Genomic DNA, 15,815 nt, shown 5'->3' with positions numbered 1-15,815 from the left:
ACAATAAAAGGCTCACTTGTGCTTGAACTATGATGTGTTTAAACTCAGGTTTAAACAATGTTCTGGTGAAACCCTTAAAGAATTCATAGAAATATGCTGTGGGCTCATACAAGCAGGAGTGTTGTATTTGACTATGATCCACTTTACAACCATACAGTAGCAATCAAGTCTTAACTTTGCTCTGACAATGTTCGACAGCTCCGTTGCAACTATGGCCTTTATGATTTTAAAGCCTGCTGCACCAATACACCCATGCAATCCATGGTGCTATGTTTTTGCTATGAGCGATAAGGAAAGTCAATTTGTGATAACCCAGCTCTCTACAATTTGTCCAACCAGCTCTTGTCAATAGCAGGGGTGTCTTCGACGATGCGGAAAGGAGTTAAGGAATCTTGAGACATGATGCTTGAATGTGGCTAGGGGTCCGGACTGCTGGTCTTTAATGGCTGTAGTACATGGGTGGGGTCACTAGTCTATCAATCACCCCTAAAGCCTGTGGGGAGCTTTACTGGATTGTAATGACTGCGCATCTTGCACCATCTAAACATCTTGTCTTGTCAATGTTTGAAAAAATGTCATCAAGCACACGCACATCTCTTCACTGAAACACAAACTTCAATTCATATTTTTTGTTGTGAATCATAAACACATAAAAAATGACAGTCAACCTGAGTGACAACTAAAACACATAAAAGAGAACGCCAATCCTGATTGACACCTCAGAAAAATGGTACCCAAAACTGTCTGATGTGTACAATTTTAATTGACAGGGTATAAATTATATTTGACAGACAGTTGTACTACTCACACACATGTAATAGCACATATTTAAGACAAACGCTCAGCAAGTCAATTTTTTTTAATTAAAGCCACTTGAATATGTTATGTAATGTAATGACATTTTTATTTTATACTGTACACTGTAAAAAAACGAAATATTGTAATAAATTAAATAAATAAAAAAATACTTCAATTGGTAACACCTAATAAATGTTTTTTTTATAAAAGGATTAAATTATTTTTCACTTAAACACATTTTTTTAGGTGTTACCAATTAAAGTCATTTTTTAAGTTGGTCCAACTTTTACATTTACAGCAGGGGTTCCCAAAGTCCGGACTCGAAGGGAATTTAATCCGGACCAGCGTCCACTTCATATTGCAAGTGCATTTATGACTATGTGATTTATTAAATGTGTGCATTTGCTACTTTATAAATGCATATTAAACTTCTTTTTTCTTTTTAGAGTAAGAGTATTCCTTGTCCGAAAATAAATGAAGTTATTTAAAAAATTTATTCACAGCTATTTCTTGTACTACAGCTTTTGATCAGTAACTCCTTATCAATCTGAAATCATTGTAGGTTTGAGTCTTTTAAAACATGCATTTGAAAAAGCATCACTTGTCAAACATAATAATTATACATATTCTTTATTATCATGAAAATACCTGAAAAGGTTTGAAGAACAGCAATAGAGGGTATGCATTGACGTTACTTTTCCACGTGACCACGCGTGAGCTCGCCGTGTTGAGTGACGAAAATAACTGACAATTATCAGCAAAAATTTAATTTAGATGCACTTGATAGTGACCCTAGCAACTTGTCAACCCACCTGTGGTCAGCGGACGTTCGCTTTCAGGATTTCATCTTGGTACTGATACATGGTAATCTAAATCTATAGAGGAGAAGGTAAAAAATGACACCAGGCTCAACTGGCTTTTAAAGGGGATGAGAGCTGAGACTCTCATTGGTTTATTGCACGTTACGCCCAAAACACACCCATTACTCATTAGGAGAATAGGAACCACCCTTTTAGGCTGTGCGTTTGGCGCATAAAGTATTTTCCCGTTGTTAAATTAGCAAAAGTGACATCGGATACGTTCGTTTAGACGATGCGCTTTAGATAATGCGCTTAGATTGTTAAAATAGGGCCCTAAAGGGGTCAGCGGCAGGTAAGAAATGAATAAAGTGAATGTATAGCAGTTTCATAGTTATGATACATAAATATCATTTCATTATTTATTCACACATATGTTGTTTCAAAACAAAGCTGCTTTTAATTTTTTGAACTTATGTATGATTTATGTCAGGTTGGTTTAATCGGTGCAGGTTGATGTAAGTTTTATAAATACATCAGTGCCGTTTGTTTTGCCTCAAAATTCACACAAGTAATGTTTTAGTAAGGCTTGTTTATTAAAACGACTTATATTTTCTAATTAAACTAATGTCTAGTCCTGGCTTAAGCTAATCTCTGTGCGGGAAACCATTCCAAAGAGAAGAAGCCTACAGTCTGTTTTCATATAAATTGTAAATATTCCTAGTCAAGCAAATGCAGAACTGCAGGAGAACATGCAAACAAAAAGAGCGTTTTGAAATCTATAAGGTGTTCCTTGTGCCTTTTTTACAGAAGTGTCTATTGCATCCTTTATACAGTCTTTTAACAGCTTTTAAAAATACTTGCTGTATCCGAAAAATTCATTTGTTTTAAACAAAAAAATCATGTTCTATCGTATCAAATGCCTTATAAAAATCAACAAATAACATAAGGCTATTTTTCCAATATGTACTCATTATAATCTTCTATATCTTATATAACTCTATTACTAATAGTGGCTGCTGTTCTGGGTTCTCCACTGATATAATGTATATATTGTAATGGACGGTAAGTTGTTTTTGGATAAAAGCGTCTGTCAAAATAAATTTAAATGTACTTCAAACTGTATAAAAACATCAATTTTGTCATGTTTTAAAGTATGAAGTATAACATTTTACTGAACTATTAAATTAATGTGGTTTTTGAAGGGTTTTAGAGACAGGAATAATTATATTATTTAAAGATATTGAAGCGGACAACAAAAGCTGCAGTTGTTCCTTGTTGTTTTTAGTTTTACTGCGCCCTCTACTGTCTGTTACTTGTTTCACAATGCATCATACTACTACTTCTTTTTCTTTTACGCCATTCCAGCATCTACGGCTATATTTATGGTGAGAACAAGTTACAGTTTTTTTCGATTGCTAAACGACTGTGAGCACAACTGGAGCTACATGTGCAAAACTCTAACTACAGTCTGTACTAGTCACCTGAGCACAACTCTTAACACATGACTCAAAACAGCTCAGTGCAGCCAAACACTAAACACAACCCTCACTGAGATAACACACACTGTCACTCAAAACACACTGAGAGGAAAAACACTAACATCAAACACCAATACGCAAAATACTAACTTTTCATCTTTACAGCTTAAACAATTTCAGTGACTTCACACAAAGTAATGTTTTCTTCAAAGAATGATTTATTTATTGATTTATCACATGATTTATTAACTTTTTTAGAACATCATAATTCTTTAAGGTAAATGAAAATTAGCAGTTTGCTTCAATAGTCTGTAGTAATTTACAGAATTACAGTAATGAGAAATAAAGGTAGAAACTAAAAGTACATGAAAGGTAATATTTTATATAATATATATATGAAATTTGAATTTATATTTATATGAAATTGCAATCAGCAGTGTTTGAAAGGCACAGGGCTGAAATCAATTCTGTTTTGAATGTGTGGTTCACAGTTTTGACAGCAGTGTGTTAGCATTTAAACAAAGTGCTGTAAATTCACAGTGTTGTGCAGGTTGTGGTTAAAGTCATGGGATAAGTGTGTAGAGTTTTGAAAACTGTGTTTAACCAATGAAAAACGAACTAGAGATTGGTCCACATGAACCGGCTGCTGTGCAGACTGTAGTTAGAGTTTTGCACACGTGACTCCAGTTGTGCCCACTGTCATTTAGCAATCGAAAAAAACTGTAATGTTTTTTTTTTTAGTCAGTGTGTACAACTGTTCAACTAAATGAATATAAAATGGCAATGATTAATGCACATTTGTACATTGAATTAATAGATTTCTAGCATTTTGAAACAAAAACTGTGATGGATTTATTGCATTTTGTGGAAAAAAATTATTATATATATATACATATTATGGGGGGCCAAACAGGAAATAATTAATTGTAAAAACTGAATATATAGTTATAAGTTTGAATATATAAATATAAACCGTGAATATATAAATATAAATTGTGAATATATTAATATAAGTCTGAATATATAAATGTAAGTCTGAATATATAGTTATAAGTCTGAATATATAAACACATTTATATATTCAGATTTATATGTATATATTCAGACTTATATTTATATATTCAGACTTATAACTATATATTCAGACTTACATTTATATATTCAGACTTACATTTATATATTTAGACTTATATTTATATATTCAGACTCATAACTATATATTCACGTTTTACATTTATATATTCCGACTTATATTTATATATTCAGACTTATAACTATATATTCACGGTTTATAGTTATATATTCAGACTTATATTTTTATATTCAGACTTACATTTATATATTCAGATTTACATTTATATATTCAGACTGACATTTATATATTCAGATTTATATTTATATATTCAAACTTATAACTATATATTCAGTTTTTATAATTAATTTTTTCCTGTTTGGCCCCCCATAATATGTATGTATATGTATATGAAATATATATATGAAATGGAAATTTATATTTATATGAAATTGCAATCAGCAGTGTTTGAAAGGCACAAGTCTGAAATCAATTCTGTTTTGAATGTGTGGTTCACAGTTTTGACAGCAGTGTGTTAGCATTTGAACAAAGTGCTGTAAATCCAAAGTGTTGTGCAGGTTGTGGTTAAACTTATCATGGGATAAGTGTGTAAAGTTTTGAAAACTGTGTTTAACCAATGAAAAACGAACTAGAGTTTGGTCCACATGAACTGCTGCTGTGCGGACTGTGGTTGGAGTTTTGCACGTGTGACTCCGGTTGTGCCCACTGTCGTTTGGCAATCGAGAAAAACTGTAAGGTTTAGGAATGCACAGCGTGAAAAATCAGATTATGAATACCCAGGGTTATTTCTTAAATGAAACATGAAACAGATAACCTAGATTCTGTTAATCTGGGGTTTAGAATAACATGTGGTTAACTATTTCCATTGTGAAAGCGCTTTTTGTTATTTTAGATGTATTGTTGTTTTGTTTTATATTGTATTTAATTTGATGATTATTTTTTTGACTCAACAATGCACACAATTTCCTTTATAAATGCTTTTATTGATTGGAGAAGTTTTCAGAAAGGTTCAGTAAGATACTGAGTTTTAAGAATAAGATCAGAAAAAAAATGTATAAGCATGCAGTACAATCATAGTACTTTGAATCAGATACATTTTTCAAGATCTCATAGGTTTGGCACAAATGTAGCTCATTGTGCTTGAACAGGGCGCATCATTCCAGCAACGGTCATCTGTGGGATAAGATGAAAATAAAATGAGTTCTGATCATTACCAGTGTAGTTTGAATAAAAATAAATGTATAAACCAGCAACGATCAAAAAGCATCTGAGCAAAATTTCAAGTGTTGTTGCAAAGGGTCTAAATCAGGGGTGCCAAAACTCGGTCCTAGAGGCCCGGTGTCCTGCAGAGTTTAGCTTCAACTTGTCTCAGCACACCTGTCTAGAAGTTTCTAGTATGCTTAGAAAGACTTTAATTACCTGCTTTAGGTGTGTTTGATTAGTGTTGGAGCTAAACTCTGCAGGACACTGGCCCTACAGGACCGAGTTTGGCACCCTTGGTTTAAATATAGTAAATGTAATGTGACGTTTTTTCTTTTTATCAATTTATAGACATTTCTAAAATTCTGTTTTTACTTTTTCATTATGAGGAACCGAGTATGAATTCAAACAATTCAAACCATCAGGCTGCAACATAACAACACTTGAGTAAAAGGGATCTGAATGTAGTGAATGCACTGCATGTAACATTTTCTGACAACTAAACAGTGGCGGATGCAGAACGTGACATATGGGTGGGCATGGATTAAGTCCGGGTGGGCCTGAATCTATGGGTGTCACTTTTGAATAAGAAACTATAACAAGTCTATAAAATTCGTCAAAACTTCAGAACACTAATTTAAACAGCATACACACACACCCGAACTGCACGTCACATTTTTGACATTATTGATACTTTAAATTGTAATGCAACGTGACATTTATTAAGCCTTTTTGGTAAAAAAAATATTGGGCTCTCATAGCCTACAAAAAAGAACCTGCACACAGTGACAGGAAATATAAATGAACCCAAAAAAACCTTATACTTTTTTAAATAACCTATTAAAGTGTTTAAATAAATACGGCTACTAAATGCTTAAAATGAAGCTTCTAACATCATATTCTCTTCATGCAAATCACTAAAAATATATTTTCGTTCTCACATATTTAAGTTAACTTACTAAATAAAGAAAGAAAAAGGGAATTGCTAGAATAATGTTAGACTCTTGGGGTTAAACGAAATGACAAATAAATAAACATTTAATATACTTTTTGATGAGCACAAGAGCAAGCCTACTCGTGAAGAGCGGAGCCGAGAAGCGCGCATATCAGACGTGAACGAAAGGAATAATGGATTTAATGCTTTCACTTCATTTCCTGCCAGTTTCACTTGTTAGTGAGGATAGTAATGGCTAACAAGATGACGCCGAATTACATACAACATAATTATCTAACTAAATTTGAGAGAATGCAAACACATTACAATATTTTTTCCTCCGCCCGACGGCCAAGGCGCATCATTTTTTTTAGCCCGACAGGAATTCGCCAAAGCCCGTAATGGACGTCGGGCAAGCGATTTTGCGAGGTTTGTTTTGTAGAAAGACTCTCTTTAAAGTGAATTTCGTTTTGTATAAATTGTATCTTAATATTAATCAATGTTTGATCAAACAATTGCCTCGATTTAATAAATAGGAAGCAAACCAAGAACGTCTGTGGTGTGGATTGAAGTGAACCCACTATATTTCCGCAGCCTACACGTCTTTCTGCTTTAATGCATTTCTTAAATTAATGTCTCAATTACACAGTAGGCTTATAGGTTGTTATGATAGGCTATTTGTTGCTTAAAAGCAATAGGCTATATTGTATAAAGTGTAGCAATAAACGTGGCGTGACTTATAGTGCTGCTATATCGCTATATCAAACAACATCACTATGATCAGATGTTTTCTTTCTATTTTTTACCCCGCTGTCATATTTGTTGTGTGTTTATGTTATTGAGAGGAAAGCACGCAGCACATATTTATAACGTGTTGTTATTCAAAATACGTTTTCTACTTGCTTGCAAAAAAAGTTCTCAAAGTGATCATGGCTGAAAGCTGCTCGGGAATATTTCATTATAACGCAACATTCAACTGCTTTAATAGTTTTTAAATAGTTATCAGGCTTACTTATAATTTTACTGTTATTAACATAACATGCAATAGATAAATTACACCACATAAAGTAGTATACATGTCTAACTATACAGAGTAGTATTTTTTACATTTCTGATTGGGCGGGCCAGCTGTCAATCCCGCCCATAGCTCCGCGCCTGCAACTAAACCAATGTATTGAATACTAGATGCCATAAAAATGTTAAGATTGTAAATAAAATCAATTATCTTTATAACATTATTTTTTTTGTATAAATGTTAATTAATGATAGGAGACATTCTTACTGCTATAGTTTATCTCCAGACAGTGCTCTCTACCACCATGATTGTCAGGTTGTCCAGGGCACCAGTTGCTAAAGTGATTTTGAGATCCATCAGACCACAGCCATTGTCCATCCTAATGAGTGATGAGAGGATAAGAGTTTACTAATAATATATTCACACTCATTAGTGATATAATTTAATCATATATATTGTAACAAAAAGCATGTATACAGTTATTGTATCTGTAGAAACAAGAATCAGTTTTATATTAAAAGCATTAATTTCAGACTAGCCAGACAATATCAGCATTTCAGAGCAAAATGACTTACAATTTCACCATCATGGCCACCAATCCAAGCACGAGTGTCAGAATACCTAAGCAGACTCAGAAGAAAGTTGTTTTCCGCTGTATTGTGCACAGATCCAAGATTTGCACCAACGGATTGACAGTTTTTCTAAAGAGAGAGAGATTATTTTATTGCAAATATAAAATCTAATCAGTTTAGCTTGAATCGTTAGAGGATATTTAGTATCATTATTCAACAGTTTGAATAACTGAATAACTGTACCTCAGCTCTGGCCCAGTCAACAAAATGAGGGAAGAATTTGTAGCATTTCACACCAAAAGGTGTCCATCCAGGTGGGCATTTCTCATGAGCTATACAGTAAATAAAATATTATTGTTAAGTCACATTATTAAATAGTGCTTCTGATGGTATCCTTTTAGATGATGTTACACCCCTTTGGTACATTAACAAGTTTTACGGAAAACACAATTCTATGGGAATTTAATCTGTAATATTGGTTACAGGGTTTGGTAAATCTTGTAAATGTCTTGGATACCTGGTGCACTCTCAACAGAAAAGACCAAGAAAAGAAGCATAAGAGCTATCATGACTGCCATGATGAATCTGAAAATGAATTAACAGAAAAAGTGACACATCTGCGCTCATATATACATTGCTGATTATTAGTGAATATTATAAACAAATGTTACAAAAACTCACCTTCCTGTCAAATCTTCACTTTCAGAACTTCAGTGTAGATTGTGTGATGTCAATGAAGAGTCCTATCTTTTATACTTTACTTCAGAGGGAGGGATTTAAACCTGTTGTTGGGTACTTCTTAATAATATTAGGAAGTTTAGAAATTGAAGTTCAGTCTGGGCACAAGTCCACAACTCTTGATACAAATGATCCAACAAAAGTACGAAAGAACTTGCAAACACCGCACCTCTACAAGACAATTTTTAAGCAACTTTTGCTGTTAGTGCAACAAAGTCAACCACTTGGTTGCCTCAGAATGCGACAATAATCCAGGTCAATTTGATGTCAAGATTTTGACCTCTGCTGATGTCATTTTGATGTCAATTCTACATCTATTTGTCATCAGGATGTTTTGATGTTGATGTCATTTTAATGTTATTTTGATATACCAGCCGGCATTTCAACGTTGATTCACCTTTAAAATGTATCTTTTATGGATTAAAAACACATTCTTTCAATCAGTTTCCAGTTATAAGTGCAAAAGTGGAATATTCCAAATATAGAATAAAATCATAAAATAACAAAACAAAATCATGTTTAAAGCGACACCATGTAATTTTTCAAGACCCTTGTGATAGTACATCGACTTTAAATAGGTTGAATGACATGTCTACCATAGCCTGGCGGGGTCTGTATCGTTTTTACTCGTACTTTAAAACGTAGGGTTTCTGGTAGTAACCAGAGCACAAAAAAAAACTACAAAATTCGACTGCTTTATGGCATACGTCACTTCCTCCACACAATTTTTTTAACGTGATTTTCGCTGGAGGTTACTTAAGGAGTGTAAAGAGCAACTTCTATTATGTGACTCTGTGGCACCGTGTTAGTGTCATGGACCTATGACATGGGTGACCTGAGTTTGATTCCCCTTTAAGGCAATTTTTATATAAACTCACGATCTTGATTCATACATAAATGCGATCTTCTTTATAAATGACGGCGATTATCTTGCATATAGTTCCTTGTATTCAGATGCTGTGTTCATGTATTTACCTTTCTTTTACTGTGTCTATGGTATTTACATTACAATCCAGGATGCTACAGCAGTCAAACTTGCTCACAGTGTAAAACCAAACCCTATTCATTCACCAATCAGATCCGAGCGTTTCTCTCTTCCTCATTTGCTGCGTTCCGTTGTCACTCACATGACGTATTACAAAGCGGCAGACCTAAACACATCGGTTTACTTGGATTTGGAGCAACAATTTTCACATAAAAGAGAGGAAATACGAGCGCCATTGCGGCAAATCCTGGTGGCGAGGGAGAGAGAGAGACGATGCAACAATATTTGTTTGGAAAAAGGCAAGGAAATACTTCTGGTCGTTTCTCAATTGGAAGGCTGCAGCTTCCGGAGGTCAAATATGCAGGCTGCATACGTCATCAAGCCTGGTTTATTAAGGTAAACTGAGCATTACATACGCCGGTCATAAGCATACTGCAACAATTTACGATTAACTAAGTATAATAGTCAACTTTGTAATTGTTAATATTCTGAAATAAGACAGTCTTGATGACGTATGCAGCTTAGAAATAGGTCATCCGGAGGCTGCAACCTTCAGATTGAGAAATGGCTTCTGCCACGAGTTCCTCATCAGAAAGTTGTAACATGACTGCGTTTCTCCCTGATGCCTCAAAATGTTGATCGTTTAGCGTTTTAAAGGTTTAGTTTTTAGTTAAGTTTTAAGGTTGGCCAGTTCTTTTCCTTTGCGACAGTGCTGCGGCGCTTGTGGCCTCTAGGGGCGCTAATCGTGTCTAGCGCCCCCTAGTGGCCCAAAAATTCTGCGGTGTGCCTTTAAAAGTCATTTTATTTATAACTGCAAATATGAATTTTGTTGTTGGTTTAGTTGACAGTCTTATGGCCACCACCACCCAACCATTATGGCTCATGCACTTAAAATATGATGAAAGCATGTTATTTCGTTGTCAACAATGCTATGTTTTTAGTCCATGTATAACCTTTTTTATTGCACATAAAGGCAAGATGTGTGTTCTTTAATGGTCTGACTAGAAACATAGCATAGCTGTCTATAGAAGGAAGAAAGCTGTTGTGTTTACAAATGTGACAATGAGCTTAAATCAAGATCATCTACAGTGCATTTAGAAAGTATTCAGACCCCCTTCACTTTTCAATTTTGTTATGTTGTTTCATGATACTGCAATTGTTTACATTTTTTCCTCATAAAATAGATTTTTTTTAAACGTTTGCAAATGCATAAAAAAAGAAAAACCGAAAAATCATTTTTACATTATACATATTCAGACCCTTTGCAACAATACCTGGAATTTAGTTCAGGTGTCTCCTATTGGTCTTGATGTTTCTACACCTTAAACGGTTCTGATGAACACAAATATATTTTAAGGAATGTCTTTAACCAAACTGACCAGAAGCACCATTGACTTCCATAGCAGGATAAAAAAATACTAGTGAATGGTGCTTCTGATCGGTTTGGTTACAAACAAATCCAGGTGTTGCAAAGCTTGCTGCATCACACCCAAAAAGACCTGAGGCTGTAACTGCTGCTTTAAAATGTGTGTTAACTAAGTACAGAGTAAAGGGTCTGAATACTTGGGTGATATTGACTTTATATTTTCACCCCCCCCCCCAGACTGAGATGCTAAACAAAGCAAACATTGACTGTTTACCTTACGTGTGGGTCAAAGAGCCTCTGCAGTCACTTACCAATGAAAGCTAAGATGGACTCCAGACCTTCTGTACTATCTGTGAGAGACTTCAAACTCAAACCAGACCAGCAAGGCATCACCCCAACCTGTCCTTTTTTTCTTGTCAGTAAAGCTGGTTGCTTGATAAGTAATAAATCACCATCAGCTGCTTTCAGATGGTGCGCCATTTACTACACAGACCCATAAAACACTAACATCTCATCTAACTTTGAGTATAAACACTTAATCAGTAACATGAAATTAAGCAAGCAGCGGTAACACTTTATTTTGTGGCCCGCGAGGTGCCGCGTAATTGAACCGAATTTACAGCGTACCTATTTGTAACAACAGAGTACCTCTACAGTACGTACTTGTAGGTATAAGGGAACAATATTTTAAGTTTGGGGTAATAAGGTTTTTGATTTTTTGTTTGTTATATTATTTTTCATATTTGCTACTTACCTGATGAAAGTTTATTGTATAGCCTACAATTGATGTCTACAAGCCACGTCGGCAAATAAAATATAACAGCACAAAAAAAATAATAGCAACTTGTACCTCTTTGATCTGTATATGTATACACTCTTATATTTGCGGGCTGTAAATTAAAGTGGTGCTTATTTCCTGCTTGTTCTGTGTATGTACCAGGTAACTCTTACCTTTACGGGCTGTAAATTAAAGTGGCGCATGTTACAGCCTTGTTCTGTGTATTTACCAGGTAACTCTTATATTTGCGGGCTGTAAACTAAAGTGGTGCTTTGTTCACCTCTTGTTATAAATGTTATAGGGTAAATACCATAAACATACAGAATATTGTTATTTTTATTTTAAAACAACTTGTTTCAAAACATCTTCAAAACACTATAATTAAGCCAACACTTAACACTTAATTTTTATTATCACATTACTTTTATTTCAAATAAAAAGTCATGACAATTTTTCATTGTTTTTGCGGCTTGGCTTCCTCTGTTGGTGTTCTTGTCCACTCGGATGTTGAGTTGATGTCGTCTCACAAATGCTGTTCTGCATAAAAAACATAAACGAAAGCCTTCAGTAAATGTTTCTTCACTGTGCCTTGACAAAAAACTGAGTTTTCTGAGCCAGTTATTAACTTTAGGCTAACTTATGTGCTAGCTAACCTTATTGCATGAATTATATTTGGCTAAAATGCTTGTGTTTACACCTGTTGCAAAGTTTTATTCTACCAATAATAACACCTATAAAAAATAAACAAATGGTGTGTTGCTTTGTGGTCATTATTGTGTCATTTGAAATAAGAGAGTTTCAGAGTCAAAATTGCAAAGCACCACTTCAAATATGTCCAACAGATGTTATAGCTTCCTGGTAAATAGGGAATAAGTTGCAATTTTTATTGTACTTACCTTAAATAAAGATAACCACATTAAATCAGCTGGACTATTGTTATTAAAAGCAAGTAATATAGGCTACTAAAATAAAAGTGATGTGCTGTTATATTATTTGTAGATGTGGCTCATAGACATTGACTGTATACAACATTCAGTAGTCAATATGAAAAATTCACAACAAAATCATAAAAAAAAACATCATTTCCCCAAAGACTTGACTAAGTCATACATACCACGTAATATTACAATAGGTACCCTGTAGTTATAAAATACTTAGAGTATAAATAATTTATAATTCTTCATAGTCTTAACCCCTTATTACCCCAAACTTAACATATTGTTCCCTTATACCTACAACTACGTACTGTAGAGGTACCCTGTTGTTACAAATAGGTACGCTGTAAATTTGGTCTAGTTACGCGGTACATTGTGGGTCGTAAAATAAAGTGTTACCGATGTGTCTGTGGCGCCTGTAAGACATCTCGTATATACACTGACTGAACTACGATATCAACGCTTTTCTACCGAACAGTTGTCCAAAAGCCCTTACATTTAGGTGATTTTCTGAAGCAATAAACAACCAAGTGGTGAAGTTGATAACACCAGATATCATATTAATTGATTAATATTCATATACAATCATATTAATGTAACCGTAGTCCAATTTCGGTGGGAACATCCCATGGAATAGCGAATCAACCATTATAACAGATATGTTCACAACTAACAGAAAAAAAATTAATTGGCATCGTGCTTTTTCTCATCCAACATTTTATGTGTGAATAAAATAATGTTACGCGTTTTAAACATTGACTAATTGACTTTCCTCACCTGGATGCACTTTCTCGACGATCACGCAGACAGCCGTTAAACTCTCCAGTCTTGTGTAATTTTGCGAGATTACCTCGCTACTTTTTTTAGTCAAGATCAAACTGTAACATTTCAAACTGATTTGTATGAATGAAACAGATAAAAGTCTTGGGGCCCTATTTTAACGATCTGAAACGCAAGTGCGAAGCGCAAAGCGCAAATGACTTTGTGGGCGGATCTTGGGCGCTGTTGCTATTTTCCCGGTGGGGAAACACAGGACCTGACGCCAGCAGAGGACATCGCTGCGTCCACCCTCACCGCTGAAAGCCAAGAAACGCAAGCAATCCAACCCCAAAGTACACTTACAAATCAAGTTCACATACATTTTGGTTTCTTATGAAAACATTTGAATCATTATTTACATAAAATAAACATAATAAAACCACACAACTTATGAAAATATTTTAATCGTTATTTGCATGATAATTTTTTAACGCAGTCACACAATAAATAAAAACTATCACCACAATGCTCATCACAATGATTTCCCTTATCTCATGTGTTAATATTTTTTATTGTAACAATTTATGATTTACAAAAAAAACATGTGTGTGTGCGCGTTGTGCACGCTTTACATTATGGTCAAGCATGCACCCTTAAAATAGCATAATGAACAACGCGCCACTGACTTTAGACTAGTTTTTTCTGGTCAGTGGTGCAATTGTTTTTTGAAACTGCAAAATAGCATCAGGGATGGTTTGCGCCGGAACACGCCTCCTTTTTTGCGCTGAACCGCCAGGGAGCGCAAGTTCATTCTCTAGTTTGCCGACGTGTGTCCATGGAGGGAAAAACCCGCTGTGCGCCGGTGCAAAATACGAACGATATGTGCATCACTGACAAAGTCAATTGCGCTGGGTGCAAGATAGGGCCCCAGATGTTATTTTATTATTAATGTTATTCTTAAAATGTATATTTGAAATGTTATATTTTAGACATTTGTGATGAAAATATAATAATAATAAAACAACAATAATAATTTATTTGCATGTGTCTATTACATTTTTAACTCTACCAAATACTTTTGGTAAATTTTTTAATTTTTATCAGTTTCATAAAATGAGTTTTTAAAGCTTACTGAATGATTCACAAATTACAATGTCATAAAACATTTATTTTATTGACCTTGCAACTGTTGACCATTCACTGTTGTTTCAACGTTGTATCAACAAACATCTGACCTTATTTCAACCAAATTTCAACGTTGAAGGTCGTCATATGACTGCTGGGATCATTCAATATCAAGCTGCGATATAAGATTAAATTGACCTTTTATAGTATATGCAATTGTCATTTTAAACGTGAACTACATGTAAACATGTTAGGATTTGAATAAATAAAAACACACATGCAAAAAACATAGACCTACAACTTTCAAGATGTTAAAAATGAGTCGCATTGATTTACAATGAGTAATAAATGTACTTTTTTGCTTTAACATAAATTTAACATAAATTTGACATCTTATTTTCTAACATCAAATCAACATCAATTTAATGTCAATGATATTGACCTGAGATATAGGACCCAGAAAAAACATGTCAGATTGATATCTTTGTTGGGCCTCTTTACAACCACAAGGAAATAATTACAAAATATAATGAAAATAATATGCATATTCATGCACGTAATACATGGTGGTCAAAATCTTGACTATTTGTTGATGTCAAATTGACGTCAAGGAAGTGACCTCCTGATATACTTCTGTGTCTGATGTATACAAGTGTGTGTTTTGCAAGTCACTGTGCGTAATGTTTTGCAAATGTTAAGCAAAACTGTAATGGTATGGTTACAACAAACGGATGTTGTGCTAATTGCGTTTAGAGTTTTGAAAATGTGATTTCAGTATTAACCTTATAACTGTCCCCCCCCCCTTTTTGAGTGGGGGGTTAAAAGGGTATCTGCACGTTCAAATTACTATAACTCTGGCATTCTATGGTCTAGAAGCAAAATCTTGGTCCCTTTTTAAAGAAGACAATTTATAATTTTACACTGAAGTGTTTGAAGTTGTGAATATTAAATGACAGTTGTGAATATTAAATAACAAATTAGTTTTACCCGTTTAAATTCATTTGAAATAATAAAAATAATGCAATAAAGTATATACTCTCTAATCAAATGTATATGAAAATTAAAATGTTTTACTCTCAAAACATGACAACAATAAAGACACAAGTCCTGGACGGTTCAGCGCAAAAAAGGAGGTGTGTTCCGGCGCAAACCATCTCTTATGCTATTTTGCAGTTTCAAAAAACAATTGCGCTGCTAACCAAAAAAAAACTAGTCTAAAGTCAGTGGCGCGTTGGGCGT

The 15,815-nt window shown here is 34.2% G+C and overlaps 2 protein-coding genes across 2 annotated transcripts in view; both read right to left on the bottom strand.

Moving 5' to 3' along the window:
• Positions 1-5,131: 5,131 nt before the first annotated feature.
• Positions 5,132-15,815, bottom strand: part of LOC129432018 (ladderlectin) — a 174,029-nt gene continuing 163,345 nt past the window's right edge. The window contains exons 5-6 of the mRNA XM_073868471.1: positions 7,586-7,697; positions 5,132-5,342 (exon numbers count right to left, since the gene is read on the bottom strand). Of these exons, the coding sequence (XP_073724572.1) occupies positions 5,269-5,342; positions 7,586-7,697 (186 nt within the window). The 3' untranslated portion in view covers positions 5,132-5,268. The remainder of the gene's footprint in view (positions 5,343-7,585; positions 7,698-15,815) is intronic.
• Positions 8,134-15,815, bottom strand: part of LOC141364284 (galactose-specific lectin nattectin-like) — a 163,567-nt gene continuing 155,885 nt past the window's right edge. Inside the window, exon 3 of the transcript XR_012369986.1 lies at positions 8,134-8,222. The gene's annotated coding sequence lies outside the window, so the exon portion shown is untranslated. The remainder of the gene's footprint in view (positions 8,223-15,815) is intronic.

This window comes from Misgurnus anguillicaudatus, chromosome 1 (genome assembly GCF_027580225.2).
Source record: "Misgurnus anguillicaudatus chromosome 1, ASM2758022v2, whole genome shotgun sequence".
In the NCBI taxonomy this organism is placed as follows: Eukaryota; Metazoa; Chordata; class Actinopteri; order Cypriniformes; family Cobitidae; genus Misgurnus; species Misgurnus anguillicaudatus.
This window is presented reverse-complemented; position numbering and strand designations above follow the sequence as displayed.